The 18,904-nt window shown below is 59.4% G+C and overlaps 5 protein-coding genes across 5 annotated transcripts; 2 read left to right on the top strand and 3 right to left on the bottom strand.

Moving 5' to 3' along the window:
- Positions 1 to 115: 115 nt before the first annotated feature.
- Positions 116 to 3,868, top strand: ENH_00016270 (hypothetical protein, conserved; the record flags this gene model as incomplete). Its single annotated transcript, XM_013584380.1, has 1 exon — positions 116 to 3,868. The coding sequence occupies one exon, from the start codon at positions 116 to 118 to the stop codon at positions 3,866 to 3,868; it is 3,753 nt and encodes a 1,250-aa protein (XP_013439834.1).
- An 865-nt stretch (positions 3,869 to 4,733) lies between these two features.
- Positions 4,734 to 6,320, bottom strand: ENH_00016260 (seryl-tRNA synthetase, putative; the record flags this gene model as incomplete). Its single annotated transcript, XM_013584379.1, is given in 2 exon segments — positions 4,734 to 5,159; positions 5,163 to 6,320. Coding segments are annotated over 2 exon segments (1,584 nt in total).
- An 858-nt stretch (positions 6,321 to 7,178) lies between these two features.
- Positions 7,179 to 8,195, top strand: ENH_00016250 (translationally-controlled tumor protein, putative; the record flags this gene model as incomplete). Its single annotated transcript, XM_013584378.1, has 3 exons — positions 7,179 to 7,272; positions 7,624 to 7,690; positions 7,841 to 8,195. 3 exons carry the CDS (start codon positions 7,179 to 7,181, stop codon positions 8,193 to 8,195), a joined length of 516 nt encoding a protein of 171 aa, XP_013439832.1.
- Positions 8,196 to 9,189: 994 nt separating this feature from the next.
- On the bottom strand, positions 9,190 to 10,602 carry ENH_00016240 (hypothetical protein, conserved; the record flags this gene model as incomplete). Its single annotated transcript, XM_013584377.1, has 1 exon — positions 9,190 to 10,602. The coding sequence occupies one exon, from the start codon at positions 10,600 to 10,602 to the stop codon at positions 9,190 to 9,192; it is 1,413 nt and encodes a 470-aa protein (XP_013439831.1).
- A 2,830-nt stretch (positions 10,603 to 13,432) lies between these two features.
- ENH_00016230 (hypothetical protein) lies at positions 13,433 to 18,529 on the bottom strand (the record flags this gene model as incomplete). The annotated part of the gene is made up of 1 exon (XM_013584376.1): positions 13,433 to 18,529. A coding segment is annotated over one exon (5,097 nt), but the record flags the coding sequence as incomplete, so codon positions are not given.
- Positions 18,530 to 18,904: the final 375 nt, after the last annotated feature.

The following is an 18,904-nucleotide window of genomic DNA, read 5'->3' as shown; positions in this document are numbered from 1 at the left end:
GGGGGGGCTGTGGGGCGCTGGTTGGGGGGCCCCTGGCTGGCGCTCCCGCTGCCACGTCGTGGCCAGCGCCAGCCACGCCTTCTCCTTCGTGGGGGGCCGCTTGCATGCGTTTTGCATGCAGTCGGGGCTGCATGCAAGGGAGCTGTTTTTGGGGCTTTCTCCGCAGCAAGCAGCAGCAGCAGCAAGTCCCATGCCCATAGACGTGTGTCACCGCAACAACCAGTTCGCCTTCATCACCAAACTCGGGGCCTCCTTCTTCGACAGCGAGACGCTGCAGCCCCTCTTCTCGCTGCAGCACCTCGACACTCTCCCGCTGCTGCTGCTGCAGCACCGGCAGCAGCAGCAGCGCAGCGCCTGGGCAGCAGGCAGCAGAGTCGAGGGGCCCCCCATTCAGGCTGAGGACTGCTTCGACTTCTGCTGGGCGGGAGCGGCCTGCAGCGGCAGGCCCCTCCACAGGCCCGCGCAGCAAAACCAGCAGCAGCAGCAGCAGCAGCAGCAGCAGCGGCAGCAGCAGCAGCAGCAGCAGCAAGCCAGCATCCCTGGGGCCCTGCAGAGCGGCTCCTGCGGCTGCTTCTGCCACATGAACGGCGCAGAGAGAAACGCGGAGTCCTGCAAGGCCCGCGGCTGCTGGGACGGGTGGAGCAGCAGCAGCTGCAGCAACGCCAGCAGCAGCAGCGGCCACTGCTGCAGCAGCAGCTGCAGCAGCAACACTGTGGGGCTGTTTGCTTCACGCCGCTGCAGCGACACCGAAATGCGCTGCAGCATTCAGTGCTGCAGGCTGCGCTGCCGGCACATAGTGACTTGGCACGCGGGCAAGAGTCGTCTGCTGCTGGTGTGGGCTGCTGCTGCTGTGGCGCCTGCTGCTGCTGTCACGCCTGCTGCTGCTGCTGCTGCTGCAGCGGGGGGCGGCGCCCACGCCTGCAGCCGCCTGCTGTACACTCTCCGCGGCCACGAACGGCCCCTGCTGCGGGTCCGGCAGCAAACAGATTGGAGAGATATGCATGAGTACTTTATAGCTTCTTTGGATGCTGGTGGCACAGTAAGGGTGTGGCACTCTGCTGCTTTCCCCCCCAAGGAAACAGCAGCAGCAGCAGCTGCTGCTGCTGCAGCAAGGGCCGCGGAAAACGACCCGGAGGTCGCCGCGGCGTGGCAGCAGCGGCTGCAGGAGCTGGAGATGCAGCAGCAGCAGCAGCAGCTGCGCAGGCTGCAGCAGCAGCAGCAGCAGCAGCACCAGGGCGGGTCCTGGGGCGAATTGCAACTCAGCAGCAGGGCCTCCTCCGTGGCAGAAGAAGCAGAAGATGCAGCAGCAGATGCTGCTGCAGTCGGGTGTATAGCCATCATACCTTCCATGGACTCTTACTGGATATACCGCATTTCTCTTTCTTCTCACGGGCTGCTGACACTCTGCCGCCCCACGCAGCAGCTGCCGCAGCAGCAGCAGCAGCAGCAGCTGCTGCTGCTGTGGGCGCTGCACGCGCCCTCCATCTCCTCCATGCGCGCGAAGCGCCACAGGACGCCGCAGCAGCAGCAGCAGCAGCAGCAGCAGCAGCAGCAGCGCGAACAATGCTCCAATGACCCCCACGCCCTTTGGCAGCAAATGCTGTCTTCCTGGCAGCGCAGCAGCAAATACTCAGAGCCCTGCAGCTTCATGCGCAAAGTGGCTTTTGTCCTGCGCGAGAGACGCGCTGAGGCTGCTGCTGCTGCTGCTGCTGCTGCTGCTGCTGCGGTTCGTGCTGCAGGCCCAGCTGCTGCTGCTGCTGCTGAAGATACTTTTGATGCTGCAGCACTTTCGCCGCCGCGCAGCAAAAGGGCCTCGAGACCCACCAGCTCTGCCTCTCCAGCGCCTGCTGCCGGCGATTCTGCTGCTGCTGTCGCTGCGGCAGCAGCTGCTGCTGCTCCACAAGCGGCAGCAGCTGCTGCTACTTCTGGTGCGCTGCAAGCGGCCAACGCAAGTGCTGCTTTCCCGATGTCTGGCATGTTTGCTGCTGCAGCAGCAGTAGCAACAGCTGCTGCTGCTGCTGCTGCCGCTTTTTTTGAGCCAGCAGGGCCAGCGGCGGGAACAGTCGCTGCTGTCCCACCAACTGCTGCAGCAGCTGCTGCTGCATCTGGCCCAGCTGCAAGAACAAACCCCGCGGTAGCTTCAAGCGGCGCAGCAGCAGCAGCAACAGCAGCAGCAGCAGCAGCAGCTGACTCCAGTAGAGAGAGCAGCACCAGCTCTGTCAGTGCAGCAGACGACGCGTTCCTGCTGCTCGGCGAGCACCAGGAGACCAAACCCAGCAGCAGCAGCAGCAGCAGCAGCAGCAGCGGCAGCAGCAGCGGCCACGCAGCAGGCCTGTCAACTGTGCAGTCGCTCACTACGGAAGCTGAATCCAGCAGACGCAGCTCTGTCGAGACAGAAGAAGGGGCTGGCGGCGGAAGCAGCAGCGGGAACAGAAGCAGCAGCAGCAACAATGAAGACAGCAGCAGCAGCAGCAGCAGCTGTTGCCTCGATGGTACGAATTCGCTACTACGTGGCATTTCGGGTGTCAGTGAGCCTACCAGCGCCTCTGGTGGCAGCAGCAGCAGCAGCAGCAGCAGCAGTGGCAGAAGCAGCACCGACCGGGGAAGCCCCTTGGAGAGAGCCGAGAGCAGCAGTTCTGCTCTCCCCAGCTGCAACAGCAGCAGCAGCAGCAGCAGCAGCAGCGACAGCAGCAGCAGCAGCAGCAGCAGCAGCAAGTGGGGCGTGCGCACGCTGGAAGTGTCTGGGGCCTACACACTTCCCAACAGCGCCTTCTTCGCAGAGTTCAGCGCCAGGGGCCTCATTTCTGTCTTATGTGGAGAAGACGAGGGGGGCCCCAGTGGGGCCCCCGAGGGCCCCTGGGGCCCCGGGGGCTTTCCCCCAAGAGTTCCCCGCTACAACCCTTTTAAGCGGAGTCTTTCGGACTGGTTGGTGTTTGACTTGGACAGGCTGAAGCGGGAAGAAGCAGCAGCAGCAGCAGCAGCTGCTGCTGCTGCTGCTGCTGCTGCTGCTGCGGACGCGGGCTCGAGCCGGCCGCTGCAGGATGAGATCGATGAAGCTGCAACTGCTGCTGCTGCTGTTGAACTCTACAATGAGGCAGCAATGGCCCGCAGAAAGGCCCGCGGCTGCTGCTGGCCGGACTGCAGCAGCCGCGCAGCAGCAATAGATGAAGCCGACTTGCCAATTCAGGCCTTTTACGAGCCAGCAGCAGCAGAGTGGCGGCTGCAGCAGCAGCAACGAGCAGCAGAAGAAGCAAGGAAGAGAGAAGCTGTCAAGGCGTACAGGAAAGTCGTGCTGCGCTGGATAGAAAAACAAAGGAGGAGGAGGTACGCTGCAGCAGAAGCAGCAGCAATAGCAGCAGCAGCAGCAGCAGCGGCTTCTGAAAGGCAAAAGAAACAGCAACTAGCAGCCAGCCAGCCTTCAAGCGCCGAAGCTGGTGCGCCTCGAGGCGACGCCAGCAGCAGCAGCAGCAGCAGCAGCAGCAGCAGCAGCAGCAGCAGCAGCTTTGGCAGTGGCAGCAGCAGCAGCAGTGAGGACAGCGGACGAACCGCCTGTCCTAGGACTGGCGATGCGGGCAGAGCCAGCAGCAGTGCTACCACTCCCACCGCCAGCAGCAGCAGCAGCAGCAGCAGCAGCAATAACAGCAGCAGCAGCAGCAGCAGCAGCGCGGGTCCTTATCCGTGGTGGCCTTCGTCCGTGGTTACTCAGGAGCTGAAGCCGCTGTCCAGTGTGGTTTGGCTGCGGGAAAAGGCAAATGCCTGGGCCCTCATAGACTGGAAAGTGGCGCAGATAGACTCTAAAGGAACTTTAGTGATTCTTGACTTTGCACACCCCGACGCCTCCCCGCTGTGCCCCCTGGCGTTTCTTTGATTAGTTCATTTATTAATCAAGACTCTGCCGTTTATGTCAGAAAGTTCTTTTCCTTTTTGCTGCACTCACTTGGCTGCTCGGCGGGCCTTTTGAACCGCCGGGTCTTCAAGTCATTTGCAAAACGGGGCCAGCTGCTGCTGCTGCTGCTCTAGGGGCCTCCAAAGCCTCCAAGGGCCCCCTGGGGGGCCCTCGGGGGCCCCCAAAGGCATCTCTTTGCCTGGCGGGGTCAAATTTTCAAGCTTATTTCAAACAAACAGGGGGCCCCGAACGCTGCAGGGAAAGCGCGGCTGCTGCTGCCTCTGCTGCTTCTGGTTATTGTCTGTAGCACGTTTTAAGGTATTTGGCTTTACAGACTGAACGTTTACAAATAAATGTCTGCATTTATATTTACATTTGTGGCATCCACACTCAAGCACTCAATGCCTAACCGGCATATGCAAGTCTGTTTCCACTGATCTGTACAGAACGTTCATATTAATTGTAAGGCAACAACGATTTGCTGCAGCCACTTTAAAATAAAGACAAATAATTAATAAAGTTCTCCGGTTTTGTTGCAGCTTCCTCGGAAAATTGATCTGTTTACTGATCAGCAGGATTTCGATGAGCAAAGCGAGGAAATTGCACAAGAGGAAGCTGATGGCAGCAGCCCAGAACTTTCTAAAGAGTCCTCGCCACTGTCTTTAAAACTCTCAACAACTCTGCTGCCGAGAACTTCGGCATAAAGCCCTTTTTGGCTACGAGGAGTGCAGGAAGTTGGTGTCTTGAAGGGAATGTTGAATGCAGTAGTGTCTGTGCAGATTCGAGTGCTTAAGGAGTGCATGCGCATGCAGATCTGCTTCTCCAAACATGTCCAAAGCTGCAGAATCTACCCAGCGTTCAGTGGCAGTTGAAAGCGGCAGTTTGAAACCAGGCCCGGAGGCGACGAACGTAAGCAGCTGCAGCAGCTGCAGCAGCAGCAGCAGCAGCAGCAGCAGCAGCAGCAGCAGCGGGAGGCACTAGGCCTCCCGCTTGCTGTCTTCGGCTTCCGCTGTGTAGTGCAGGAACTCCTGGCCGCCCATGTAAGGCACGAGGGCCCTGGGGACTCGGAGGCCGGTGGGCGTTTGGTAGTTTTCGAGAATGCAGCACAAGCACCTCTGAGTGGCGACGAGAGTGGCGTTGAGAAGATGCACGAAAGGCTTGGCCTCCGCTGCTGCTGCTGCTGCTGCTGCTGCTGCTGCTGCTGCTGGTTCCTTCTTGTGGCCGAGCCTGATCTCGAACTCCCGCGCCTGGTAGTCCGTGCAGTTGCTGCAACTCACCAACTCCCGGTACGCCCCGTAGCCCCGGGAAACCAGCCCTCCAAGTCATACTTTTTGGCCGCCGCGTCATTAAGAGCCCCCGAAACGACAGCCACTACTCTGTAAGGCAGCTCGAGACTCTGGTAGAACTCCTCAGCCGTGGCCAACATCTCCTCGTGCAACTCCCAAGACTGAGACGGAGCCGCCACGCAGAACTGCTCCACCTTCTCGAACTGGTGCACGCGGAAGAGCCCCCAGCAGTCCTTGCCGTGGGCCCCCGCCTCCTTGCGAAAGCAAGTGCTGCTGCCTGCGTAGCGCAGCGGCAGCAGCTTCTCCTCCAGCCGCTCGCGCCAGTGCAGCGCGCACAGCGGCTGCTCGCTCGTCGCTATCAGGAACATGTCGTCCCGCTCCGCCTCCTGCTGCTGCTGCTGCTGCTGCTGCTGCTGCTGCTGCTGCTGCTGCTGGGCGCTGCTGGCGTCGTGGGGGATGCGGTAGAGCGTTTCCTCGAAGTCCTTCAGCTCCGCAGCCGCGGCCATCACCGGCTTCCGGATGAAGTACGGCGGCTGCACCGGCAGGTAGCCCTTCTTCGCCAAAAAACTCAGCCCGTATTGAATTAAAGCATAATTCAACATTACTGCGGGCCCCTTGAGGTAGTAGCCCCTGTGGCCAGCGACTTCGACTCCCTTCTTGAAGTCCGCGCCCTGCAGCCGCGCGAGCACCTCGTGGTGGTGCATGCGCCCGGGACTTCCGTCGATCTTCACTTTATTTGGAGTCCCCCAAGTCCTCACAACTTTGTTTTCTGCTTCGTCGCTGCTCACGGGGACGGAGTCGTGCACGAGGTTGCCGATTCCCCGCAGCAGCCGGTCTCGGGTCTGCGCGGCGGCCGCCGCCTCCGCCTCCAGCGACTGCAGCTTTCCCTTTATTTCCGCAGTCTTCGCCACCAGTTCTTCGCAAGAGTCCTTCGAGTTCGCCTTTTTGCGCTGCCCGATCTCCTTGTTCACCGCGTTCAAGTCCTTGCGGCCCTGCTCCAGCGCGAACGTCGCCTCGCGCCACCGCTTGTCCGCTGCCACCAGCTGATCCACCCGCGAAGGGTCCCTCCCTCGCCGTCTTTCGCTCTCCGCCACCTTCGCAGGGCAGCCGCCCTTCTCCTCCCGCAGGAGATTTATGTCGATCGTCATCGCCTGCGCACACACAGCCCGCAGCCGCAGCGCCAGCCTCCAGTTCAAGTTGCCCGCAGCGGCGCCGCTGCTGCGCAGCCCCCACTCAGACGGCTTTCAAATTTGTTCTCCGCTAAAAATGAAGTCGTGCTGGGCCCAGAAACGCAGAAACTGAGGCGCTGCAGCTGGCGAACTGGCGGTGTAAAACTGGCGGGACCCGGACCACTGGGAGTGACGCAGTCCACAGTTCCCGCCCGCGCCTTCGGGCGTTCCCGCGAAGACTTACGGTAATAAGACAAGAAAAAAGAACAGCTTATTGCTTCACAGCAAACAAGGAGCAGAACATGCAGTTGTGTTCATGCTGGGTACACGCATGCACAGCGTTCCAGCGGGGGGTGGCTGCAGCAGCACCCCACAGGCAAACAGCTGAAACACCCAAGCCTAGCCAGACACAAAGTATTGGAAAGCAGTTCAAATGTAACCGCGGAAAAATGCAACAAGTTAGTGAAAGGAAAAGACGCAATAGCGCACCTGGCTGCAAGGAGCTGCAGACGGGCCCCGTTCACTTCGTCGCCGTTTCAGATCAGGCGGGAGTGGGTTCCCGAAACGCTGGAATCTCCCGCTCTAAAGCGACTAGTGAGCCACTTTCAATTTAAAATATGAATTATCAAATTACACTTCTTTAAATTATGAAACAGTGCGCGAAAATCTGACAAGCGAACTCTTACGGCACACGGGGCTGGTGTTGTTTGAATTGGCATTGCGACAACACTGCTGCAGCCCCCCCCACAGCGCTATCGATCACAGCGGTCCCCTGCGCCAGTATTTTTTCTGTTATTCTTTGCATTCAATAATTTTGCTTCGCCATATTAGACGAAGATGAAGGTTTATAAATGCGTCTTCTCTGGCGACGAGCTCTGCTCGGATTCCTACCCTCATCTGGTGCCGTTCGGTGATGACGCGTTCAAGGACGGTACGTGCTCAATTTCCAGTTTTTTTTCTTTCCCGCTGAAGATTTAGGTGAAATTCATGTTTATGTTGCATATAAAGTGGGTACAGATCTGAAAGAGGGAGTGCTGGGGACCGGCAACGGGCAGACAGAACGCAGAAGATACCCCAGGCAGCCCCAGGCCAGCCGTCAAACGAGAGGCCCCAGCACGCGGCGCGTCGCACTCTATAGTTATTTTTTTCAATATTTATAATTCTTTTGTGATGTCTGTCCTTGTTTGGGAGGTGTCTGGGGAAGCTGAGGGGTGAAGTGCTGTAAATGGTCCTCCATATTTTCCTGCATGGAGCCGCTGCGCCTTGCGTTGGCTGTGTGCAGTCGCCTTTGAGGTGAAGGGAACCCGCGTCACGAAGGCAGCGGAGGACTTCGGCATTGCGGACAACAGGTGGGCGATCTTGAATGAATTAGAATTATTTAATTCAAAATTAATAAATTAGTTGAAGCTCTGTGAACAGATAGTGAAATTTCCAGATCCAAACTGCACTTTGCACGCGCAGCTGCTGCAGTTCAAGTTTTCTGCTTTCGTGCGCTGCAGCGAGGAAGGCGAGGGCGGAGTCGAAGATGCTGCGGAAACAGTTATAGATATAATAAATGCCTTTCACTTGAGCGAAACTTCTTTGACAAAAAAGGACTTCACGACTTACATCAAAGGCTATTTGAAACGCGTCATGGACTACCTGCAGGAGCACAACCCCTCTCGCGTCGAGGCTTTCAAGACTGAGTCCGCAGCTCTCGTGAAGAAAATCCTCGGCAGTTTCGACGATTTCCAATTCTTTATGTCCGAGAGCAACGACTTCGAGGCCTCTCTGGTCTACGCGTACTACAAAGACGAGGAAACGGCCCCCCGATTCATATATTTGAAAGACGGGCTCAAGGAAGAGAAGTACTAAGCCCCGGGGGCCCCAGGGGGCCCCCGGGGGGCCCCAGAAACCCCTGGCTTCGCCAGCTGCTAGCATATCCTTAGCATAGACAAACGGCAGCAGCGCGCTGCTGGTTTTGCCGCGTTTGTAGGCCGAAAAGGGTGCAGAGTTGGCGGCCGAGCGCCGTGCATGCGCTTAGTGTCCAGGTGTACGTACACCTCAGAGCCAGGGGCTCCTTAGTTAGGAAACAGCCCCTCCAGAACGCTCCTTTAGGCCTCTAGCTGCCCCGCAAGGCGCTGCGGCTCTTCTTGAACTCAGACTCCGCTTCAAACCGAAAGATCTGCACACTTGCGGAGATGCATGCGCGGCATGCGCAGTGCCAGGTGTCTAGACACTCCAGCAGGCCGCCTCCAGTGCAGCAAATCAGTGGCAGCTCCGCAGCGCTTGCTGCGCTGCTGCTGCATGCGGGCCGGCTAGTGGGGCTGCGTGCATGCAGCAGCAGCAGCAGCTGCAGAACTTTGAGTTTCGCCTAGGGTTGTTTTATTTGTTTAATGGGTTTTGTAGGGCCCTGCTGCAGCTGCGCATTGCTGCCTGTGGCTGTGCGTCTGCTGCATTGAGAGGAGGCAGCAGCAGCAGCAGCAGCAGCAGTTGCTGCTGCTCCTTGTAGCTCAACAAAAGCCCCTTTTCTACCCCGTAGCAGCCAAAGGGGGGTCTTATAATGTGAGTCAGAGCTGCCAAGAGGGGCTGCTTTGAAAGATTTGCTGCTGCTGCAGCAGGTGCCCCAAGCAGCAAACTAAAGCAAGCACTGTGGGGCCCTGCAGCACGCAGGCTGCGCCTGTCTCGGGCCCTGCCGGCTTAGGCTCTAGCTGCTTCGGTGCGCGGCCGCTGCAGCAGCTGCTGCGGCTGCTGCAGCTGCTGCGGCTGCTGCAGCTGCTGCGGCTGCTGCAGCTGCTGCGGCTGCTGCAGCTGCTGCTGCCGTAGCGGCAGCCAATGCTGAGGCGCCTGGAAGAAAGGAACCGCCTCACTAGACCTGCAGCAAGCTGCTGCGGCTGCTGCTGCTACTGCTGCTGCTGCTGCTGCTCTTGCTGCAGCGCTGACTGGCGGCTAGCTGCCGCGACAAGGGAGTGTCCTCTGAATTGGTGCAACGAAGGCTGGACTGCACTTTGGAAGATCTGCTGCTGTCGGGGCTGGCTGCGCTCCAGGTGGCACAAGGAATTGCTGCAAAGGAATCAGCAGACGCAGCAGCAGAGGCAGCAGCAGCAGCAGCAGCAGCAGCAGCAGCAACAGAGCGTAAGGGTTCCACGGATGCCGCATTTAAAGCGGCTCCCGATATGCTGTGCCCTGAAGAGTTCAGAATGGGGATTTCATAGCATCTCGTGCTGGTGAGCTCCGCACTACCTGACTCAGTTCCGTGCTGCTGCTGCTGCTGCTGCTGCTGCTGCTGCTGCTGCTGCTGCCCGTGCTGTTGCTGCTGCCGCTTTGGGGGGAACTGACCTTGAGACTTGGAGGCGTCGTTGCTGCCTTTAACTCTAGAAGATTGGCTGCTGGCTGATATGCCCCAGGAGCCCCAGGTGGCGCACGGAATTGCACCAAAGGTGTCAGCAGTAGCAGCAGCAGCAGCAGCAGCAAAAGCAGCTGCTGGAGCAGCAGCAGCAAGCGCTGTTGATTTGCGAGACACAGATGCTGAGCTGCTGCTGCGACCCAGAGAGCCACGGGCAGCTTCACATTTCTCGCTGGACTGTTGCGTGCTATTTGCTGTTGTCCTAGACCCTCGTTCTTGCTGCTGCTGCTGCTGCTGCTGCTGCTGCTGCACCTGCTGCTCTTTCGACTGTATCTTTGGAGCGAAGACATCTTGCGACTTGGCTGCACGAGAGCCTTCCAGATTTGTAACAGACGAACAGCTCAGGCTTGTTTTTTTGGTGGCGCTGCTGCTGGTGCTGCTGGAGTTCGAGCTGGAAAGACTGCTGCTGCTTCGGCTACTGCTGCTGCTGCTGCTGCTGCTGCTGCTGCTGCTGCCTTTGGAGCTAGCGAGCCCTCTTGCAAGGTGCTCACCGCTGTTGCTCCTGCTGTTGGATTTAGGTAGATTGGTGCTGCAGGGCTTGTTGTTGCTGCTGCTCCTGGAGCTCGAAAGATTAGCATCGCAGCGCCTGCTGTTGCTGCTACGGCTGGAGCTGGCAAGGCTAGCGCTGCAGCGCCTGCTGTTGCTGCTGCTGCTGCTGCTGGAGCTGGAGAGAGCAACGTTGCAGCTTTTGCTGCTCGTGCTGCTCCTGCTGCTGCTACTGCTGCTGCTACTGCTGCTGCTACTGCTGCGGGAGGAAGCTGCGAGACAGCTGGTGGTGTCAAGGGATAAAGCCGAAGACCCCACTGTGCTGCTGGCTCTGTCACCCCCTGGCCGCAGCACGCCGGGGTTGGGAGATTCTCTTGGCCCGAAGCCCATGAGCAGCAGCACGGCGGGGAGTGAGGAATGCAGCTGCTGCTTCCAGAGCCAAATCTGTTCTTTTTGAATTGTTTGGCAGCAAGTGACTCAATGCAGCTGTTCGTACACCGAATCTGTGGCTAGCTGGGAGAAAAGGGGAAGAAATGAAACTAAAAGGGAGCTCAGAGAGCACCGCTAGTGCTCTTAATGAGGAAATAACAGCAAACACAGGAAGCTGGAGTGCCTGGACCGAGCTGGGCCGCACACCTGAATTACACTTAAGCTTGTCAAATGCCCTTTAATCACCTGCAGTAACAATGAAGAACAAATGCTGCTAGTATGCAGCAATGGGAAGCTGCTGCTGCAGCAGTGAGATAGGCAGACAGCTGCTGCTGCTGCTGGGCTGTGGGCCCCAGGTGACCCCAGCAGACGCCTCCGCGGCTCTGCAGCAGAGCTCTCTTTTCCCCATTTCAATACAACAGAATTTTATTTAAACTCTTTGAAGAGGATACAATACCAGATCAATAAATTCCAATTGGAATTCCATCTTTTCAAACGACGAATGCAGCAACAGACCACCAGCAGACGGTTCTATGGTGTAGTGGTTAGCACTGCGGACTCTGAATCCGCCGACCTGGGTTCAAATCCCAGTAGGACCTTCAAATTTTTATAAACATAATTGGACTCTTAATGAGTTTAGTAGACACTTTTGACTGCATTACAAAATAGATCCCACAAAAGAGGTCCTACTGGGATTTGAACCCAGGTCGGCGGATTCAGAGTCCGCAGTGCTAACCACTACACCATAGAACCGTTGAGGAACTGTTGAACAGCTCTAGCGTCAGGCCAATTAATTCTTGAAATGCTCTCTAGCGCTTTGAATTAGGGATTACAGAAGCTTATATTTTGTTTCCTCAATCTTAAAGAGCTTTGTCTCAGTCGCTAGAAGCAACTGAGACGGTCAGTGCGACTTAAAAACCTGCAGCGAAGTTGTGCAGCAAAAAGCACTGCGCGCAAAAGTTAATATGATCTTTCAGCAACCTGTGTCCAGAGGCCCCACTAATGGATCTGTTTGAGCTGAAAGAGGCAGCAGTTAGAGCCTCATGGCAAGCGTTAGTTTGCCTGCTGCAGCAGCTGAGGCTGCTGCTCTCGGTGCTGCTGCTGCGTCGGTAGGAATCAGTTTGTGCAGCATCTGCAAAGGGAAGCAAACAAGTCCAACGAGCATTATTTGAAGGCCCTCTTGGGTCCGCTTCAGCCAGCCAGCTCCTAAGACACTGCAGCAGCACTAGTGCATGTAAAAGAGCAGCTGCAGCAGCACTAGTGCATGTAAAAGAGCAGCTGCAGCAGCACTAGTGCACACAGAAGAGCAGCTGCAGCAGCACTATTGCACACAAAAGAGCAGCTGCAGCAGCACTAGTGCACACACAAGAGCAGCTGCAGCAGCAAAAAAGCACACAGAAGAGCAGCTGCAGCAGCAAAAAAGCAAACCTGAAGCTGCTCGCTGCCTCCCCCGCAAGGAAAGCTGATGCTTTCCACACTTTCTGGGGCCCCCCTGAAGAGGCCATTCCCAAGACAGACCCACGCGGGGCCCTCGACTTCTGTGTTGATCTCCACCATTCGCAGGGCCCCTGCAGTTGCTGCAAAGTGTACATACACCCGAGCCTTTGCTGCTTCAACTCCCCACACCTCCGGGGCCCCGGACTGTCCAGACACCTCCCGCTGCTGCTGCTGTGCTGCTGCTGCTGCGCTGCTGCTGCTGCTGCTGCGGCTTACCGGCATTCTCCTGCTGCAGAACATCAGCCGGTGGCGTCTGCAGGCCCTGAGCAGCCCCACAAACAGCAGCCAAGAGGGGCCTTTTAGCTGCAGGTGTGGGGCCCCACAGCCCCCAGAAATGCCTCAGAGGGGGCCTGCAGCAGCAGCAAAAGCTGCAAAGGGGCCTCGGCTCACCCCCCGGAACAGCAGAGCCTGTGCAGGGCCCCCCCCCTTCAAGTAAACCCGCAAAGGCCGATGGGGGGCCCCCAAAGGCTGCTGCAGAGCTGCTTCTGGCTGCTCCGGAGGGCCCCCTGGGGGCCCCTCGTCCCCCAGCACAAGGGCCAGGGCAACAGAAGTTTCTTTCCTCTCTGCTTCTGTCAGCCTCTTGAGGACCTGCATGCAGCAAAGGGGGCCCCTTGCAAGGCTTAGTGCTGCCTTGGGGTTTTCTTTCTTTTTGCCAACCAAGACTGGGACAAAAAGGACAAAAAAAGATAAAAAGACAAAATGGAAATTCCAAAAAGACAAAACCCACTCTTTCCACTGCAGAGTCAACTGCCCTCTGGGGACTCCGCCGGGCCCGAAGCTCCGCCAGCAGCCACACTGAAAACAGCCACAGCAGCAAAGCCTGCAGCTCTGTAGGCCTCTTGGCCTTTTCTCAGCAAGCAGCAGCAAGAACAGCAGCAGCTGCTGCTGCAGCAGCTGCAGCAGCTGCTGCTGCAGCTGCTGCTGCTGTTCCTGCAGTTGCAGCAGCAGCTGCAGCAGCAGCACCAATGCAAAAATAGTGATCACGGAAGCAGAAGAAAACGCAACGGCAGTAATACGTACAAAGCACAACCGGTAGCAGCAGCAGCAGCAGCAGCAGCAGCAGCAACAGCAGCAGCAGCAGCAGCAAGGCCTGGCTCGCCTGCGAGTTCTGCATGCGGGGCCTCCAGCGACAGCTGGCTTGCTGTTGCTGCGCCCCAGAGCACCAGCAGCCGCACGCCTGGAGCCCTGTACGTACACCGGGAGCAGCAGCAGCAGCCAGGAAAAATGTTTCTGCAAGAAGATTTTAAATTAGATTTCTAAGATTGAAATGAATAAAAGTAAAAGCAAGAAAAGATTACAAACGAGAAAAGAACTTGCTGATTGCTGCTGCTGACCTGCAGACTGCAAAGCCCTGAAAAGCGCCGCGGGCAGCCCCTGCTGCGGGCCAGTCTTGCTGCTGCTGCTGCTGCTGCTGCTGCTGCTGCGGGAGGCCCACAGCCACGTGACAGCTGCTGCAGCCACGCCGCGCCTCGCCTAAGGAAGGAAAGCCACAGAGGCGGCTGCAGCATTTTGCTGCAGGGCCCCACAGAGCTGCAGCAGCTGGCGTCAGGGCCTCCACGCCCAACTGCCCTGCAGCTGAAGACCCCGCAGGCGTCACTGGGGGCCCCCCAAAGGGCCCCCCAAGGGGCCCCCCTAGGGGGCCCCCGGGGGGCCCCCCGGGCTCATAGTGGGCGCTCCAGAGGGCCCACTGGACGTTCAGACGTTGCAGGTTTCGGGGGGTGCATATAGACCTTGAGGGGGCCCCACAAGCTGGGCCCCTAGAGCTGCGTCGAGCTCCATCGGCAGCGCTGCTGCTGCTGCTGCTGCTGCTGCTGCTGCTGCTGCTGCTGCTGCTCAAGCTGCTGGCTAAAGAGGCCCCAGAGGACAGAAGAGCCCCAGAGAGCTCCAGCCCCGTAGATAGCGGGCCCGTGGGGGCCCCCGAGGCCCCCAAGGAGGCCTCTGGAGGGGCCCCCGGGTCGCCTAGAGAGCCAAAAAACCCGCTTAAAAAGGAGCCGGGGGCCCCCGTGGAGTTCGCAAGATTTGCCTGAGAGGCTCGCAGAGGGGATAGGGCCTCATCTGTTAAGAAATCCGAAGAAAGCTGCTCATTTGCTGCCTCCAGGGGGCCCCCAAAGAGCTCCACGGGGGCCCCCAGGGGCCCCTGGCGGCTGCTTTCCTGCGGGGGGCCCCCACTGTCAAAGTATTTTGCTAGGCTTTCACTTCTCCCTTTTCGGTCCTCTTTGGCCGCGTTGCTGCTGCAGAGCGCTCTGCTGCTGCTGCTGCTGCTGCTGCTGCTGCTGCTGCTGATGCTGATGGTTGTCGTGCTGCTGGCAGCGGCAGCTGCAGCCTGGGAAGCCTCAAGGGGGGCCCCCCCTGGCTGCGGGACTCCTGGGGGGCCCCCAAGAACCCCTTTTGGCTCAACTTTTGGGTATTCGCAGATTTCAGTTTGTGTGCTGCAGTTTACGGAGCCTCTTCGAGGCCTTTCTTTTGCTTCTTTCCCCTTTTGCTGCTCCCCGCCAGCTGCTGCAGCGGACTTGTGCAAATTTCGATCTTTTTTGGAAGTTCTTTCTTTCTCTTTTCTCTTTCTTTCTCGATCTCGAACCCCCTGAGGCTCCATAAGGGGCTTTTCTGTAAAGGAATTTACTGGCTGTGGATTTCGGGGCCACCGAGGAGCTTGCAAAGAGCTGCTAAGAGCTCTGCGGGGCAGCAAAGTGGACCCTGGGGGCCCCCCGGGGGGCCCCATCCCGGGGCCTGGGGGGGCCCCCGGGGGGCCCCCCGCGGAGTTCAGAGCAGCCAGCGTCAGCCGCGGGACTCCTGCAGCCACAAGGGAGAGGCCCCTCGGGCTGCTGCTCATTGCGGGGCCTCCCGCAGCAGCAGCAGGGGCCCCAAGAGGCAGCATTGAGGGAAGGGGCCCCCTAGAGGGCCCCTCCCCTTCAATATGAGTGCCCCCGGGGGCCCCCTCAGGGGCCCCCAGTGAACGCGGGGCCCTCGGGCCTAAGGAACAGGCGCGCTCGGGGGCCCTGGGGCAGCTGCTGCTGCTGTGCGCAGACAGGGGGCCCCTGGGGGGGGCCCCCGGGGGGCCCCTAGAGGCTAGAGTAGGGCCTCCAACAGCAGAGGGGGCCCTCGATGGGGGCCCCCTGAGAGAAAGACTTCCTTCAAAAGAGTCCTGGCGAGTCAAAATGGAATTCAAAGTTTGCAACCTTCGGAGAATGCGGCCCCCAATTGCTGCTGGGCTTTCTGGGAGGCCATCTGCAGTGCCGTCAGAGGGGCTGTTGGGGAACTCGCTGCTGCTGCTGCTGCTGCTAGTGCTGCTGCTGCTGCTGCTGCTGCTGCTGCTTTGCAGAGTGCAACTGCGCTCCGTTGCTGCCGAGTTGCGGCGAAATGCCGCAGCAGCTGAAGTTCCACGAGGACCAGCAGCAAAAACAGGAGGAGCAGCAGCAGTAGGAGCAGCAAGAGCAGCAGGAGCAGCAGCAGCAGCACACTGCAGCAGCTGGTCAGCTGTATAGCTGCTTCTTCGGCTTTGCTGCGCTGCTGCTGCATCAGGGCGGCTGCGCGCAGCAGCTGCTGCACCTGCGCCCCTCGATAGATCCACTTTTGCTTCAGGGGCCCCATTCTTCTTCTGCTGCTGCTGCTGCTGCTGCTGCTGCTGCTGCTGCTGCTGCTGAGGGACAAGCAGCGGAGGGGGCCCCCCTAGAGGCAGATCGCTGTCAACAGAGGCCTGCGAAGGAGACAGCAAAGGAGGGCGTGCTGCCCTGCTGCTCTTGCTGCTGCTGCTGCTGCTGCTGCTGCTGCGGCAGCGGCGGAGGCGGCGGCGGCCGGGCTTGCGGGCCTGCTCTGTGCTGCAGGCAGTAAGGAAAGGAATTGCGTTTTGCTGCTTCAATGAATACTTTTCAAACTCTCCTGGAAACTGTTGCTGCGGGCAGGGCTGATGCTGCTGCTCTGATTGTTGCTGCTGCTGCTGCTGCTGCTGCTGCTGCAGTGGTTGCGTTTGCTGTCGTTGTTGCTGCTGCAGTGACTGCTGTTGTTGCTGCTGCTCCTCCTCCTGCAACTGTTGTTGCTGCTGCTCCTGCCGCTGCAACTGTTGTTGCGGCCGCTCCTGCTGCTGTAACTGTTGTTGCTGCTGCTCCTGCTGCTGCTGCAGGAAATGCTGCTGCTGCTGCTGCTGCTGCTGAAGTGACTGTTGTTGCTGGCGCTGCTCCAGTGACTGCTGCTGCTGCAGAAACTGTTGATGTTGCTGCTGCTGCTGCTGCAGTGTGAGTTCCTGTTGATGCTGGTGCTGCTGCAGCTGCTGTTGATGCTGCTGTTGCTCCTGCATTGGAGGCTGCCTGGCCTGCTGCTCCTGCTGCATCGATTGTGCCGGACAGAAAGGTTGCTGTTGTTGCTGCTGCTCCTGCTGCTGTGACAGCTCCTGCTGCTGCATTTGCTGCTGCTGCTGCGGTTGTTGCTTTTGATGATGTTGTTGCTCCTGCTGCACTTGACGCTGCTGTTTCTCCGGAAGTTGTTGGTGATGCTGTTGCTCCTGTTGCTGTTGCTCTTGCTGCATTTGGTGCTGTTGGTGCTGTTGCTGCTGCTGTTGCTGCTGCTGTTGCTGCTGCTGTAACTGTAGCTGTTTCTGCTGCTGGTGCTGCGGCTGCAGTTGCTGCTGCTGCCGTGTTTGCTGCTGATGCGTTGGCGCTGCAGCATCAAACACCCTCCCCAATTTCTGAATTGAGGCAAAACTGGAACTCCTTCTGAGGCCGTGGGGCCCCACCTGGGGGGCCCCTGGGGCCCCTGGGGCCCCTGGGGCCCCTGGGGCCCCTGGGGCCCCCCGAAGCAGCATGCTGCTGGAGCAACTGTGCAGCAGCTGCTGGCGGGGGCCCCTGGTAAGTTCTAGGGAGCGCGTGAGGGGGCCCCCCAGCCCTGAAGGGGTTAGGGGGGCCCCCGGCGGTACCCAGGGGCCCGGGCCCCACCAAGGGGAGGGCCTCATAGGGAACACGGGGCCCCAGTAGGGCCCCGGGGGTGCAAAGGGGGGGCCCAGGGGAGGTCCTGGGTAGTGCTGCTGCTGCTGCTGCTGCTGCTGCTGCTGCAGCACCTGCAGCCATACAGGCGAACAGCAGGAGCCGGCCAGCTTGCCGCAAGCTGCAGCAGCAGCAGCAGCAGCAGCAGGGACAGGATGCGCTGCAGCAACAGGAATATGCAGAGGGCCCCCTGCAGCATCGTAGGGAGACGGAGCAGAGACAGCTCGGGGAGTGCTGAAGAACACAGGGGGGCCCACAGGGGGCCCCCCGGGAGTCCTGGGGGCCCCCAGGGGCCCCAGGGCCCAGGGGCCGCTAGATCTGGGGCTAGTGGCCTCTGGGGGCCTCAAAAAAAGGCGCTGAGGGGCCCTTTTTATTTCTATTTTCGAAGCTTCTCTTGCCCCTGGGGCTTGAGAAGCAGCAAAGGCCTGAAACGCCTCTGGAGTTCTCGGAAAATCTGGAAAACCCGCTTCTCCTGGGCATCTGGGGGCCCCCGGGGCCCCCAGGGCCCCCAAGGCCCCCAGGGCCCCCGGGGCCCCTGGAGAAGCTGGAGGGCCCGGGATGCCCATTAGCTGCGCTTTGCAAGATTCTCTAATGGCCTCTGGGGCCCTCAGGGCCCCCTGGCTTTGAGATCTGAGTCTAAAAGGAAATAGAAGCTGGCTGGGTCTTTGTTTGGGGCCCTGGGGGCCCCCACAGTTGTCCCGGGGTGGACCACTGGTCAGGTCCTGGCTGTGGGACTTCGGGACCAGCTTGCAGCCACTGAAAGCGCTTGGCGGGCGCTCGCGCTGCAGCAGCAGCTGCTGCTGAGCCCCCGCTGCTGCTGCTGCTGCTGCTGCTGCTGCTGCTGCTGCTGCTGCGCCGTCTGGAGCTTGCTGCTCTTCTCCATTTTCTGCATGGGGCCCCTCAAAAAGGTCTTCTGTTCTCACTGCTGCTGCCTCCTTTGGAGCCAAAGGGACAAACAGCTGCTCAGACCAGTCTAGCTCTCTGAGGGGCCCCAACTCCACGTGGCGCTGCCCCGCTGCAGAGTCAAAAATGACTCGCAAGGAGCTGGGGCGGCCCCCCTTGGGGCCCCCGCGGGGGGCCCCCCCTGGGCTCCCCACGGGGGGCCCCCCAGGGCTGCTGGGGTCTTCGAGGCCCCTGTGGAAGGGCACGGAGAGGTCTAGCTGGTTTGCTTCGTCGTCTGAAGAGTCGTAGAGAAACGCTGTGGAGAAAAAGAGGCGAGGAGAAGCAGCAGCAGCAGCAGCAGCTGCTGCTGCTGCTGCTGCTGCTGCAGCAGATTGGGGCTGCTGAACCCTCTCCGGGGGCCCCCAGGCCTCCTGCAGAGGGGGCGCCTCCGCCAGTTTGCTGTCTGCTCTGAATTGCTGCTGAGGCCGCAGCTGCGTCTGTCGCTGCAGCAGCAAGTGTGAGTCTGTAAAGGACATAATGGCTTGCTGCTGCAGCAAAGGGTAAATGGGGAAAGAGGAAAACAGAAAGAAGAATAAAACTGCCACAAAAAGCAACAGTGAGGGCCTCTGGGGCCTCCACCCTCCTCACTTCTGCCCCAGCCTCATTCTTGCAGCCTTTGCTCGCTTCATGGGTACGTACACCGTGGAGGCTTCAGGTGTACACGACATGCGCAGGAAAAGAATAAATGTGAGGGAGATCTGAGGGCTCTGTGGAGAGGAAGAGAGATCTGGAGTGTCTGTACACCCTGGAGTGTACAAAGACAGAAAAAAGACTCACAGCGTCTCTAGGGCAAGCGCTAGACGGCCGGCTTCAGGGCCAGCTGGCCGTGCAAATGCTTTTGCAACTTTCAC

This window comes from Eimeria necatrix, genomic scaffold, assembly GCF_000499385.1.
Source record: "Eimeria necatrix Houghton genomic scaffold, Enh_scaff151, whole genome shotgun sequence".
Taxonomy (NCBI): Eukaryota; Apicomplexa; class Conoidasida; order Eucoccidiorida; family Eimeriidae; genus Eimeria; species Eimeria necatrix.
This window is presented reverse-complemented; position numbering and strand designations above follow the sequence as displayed.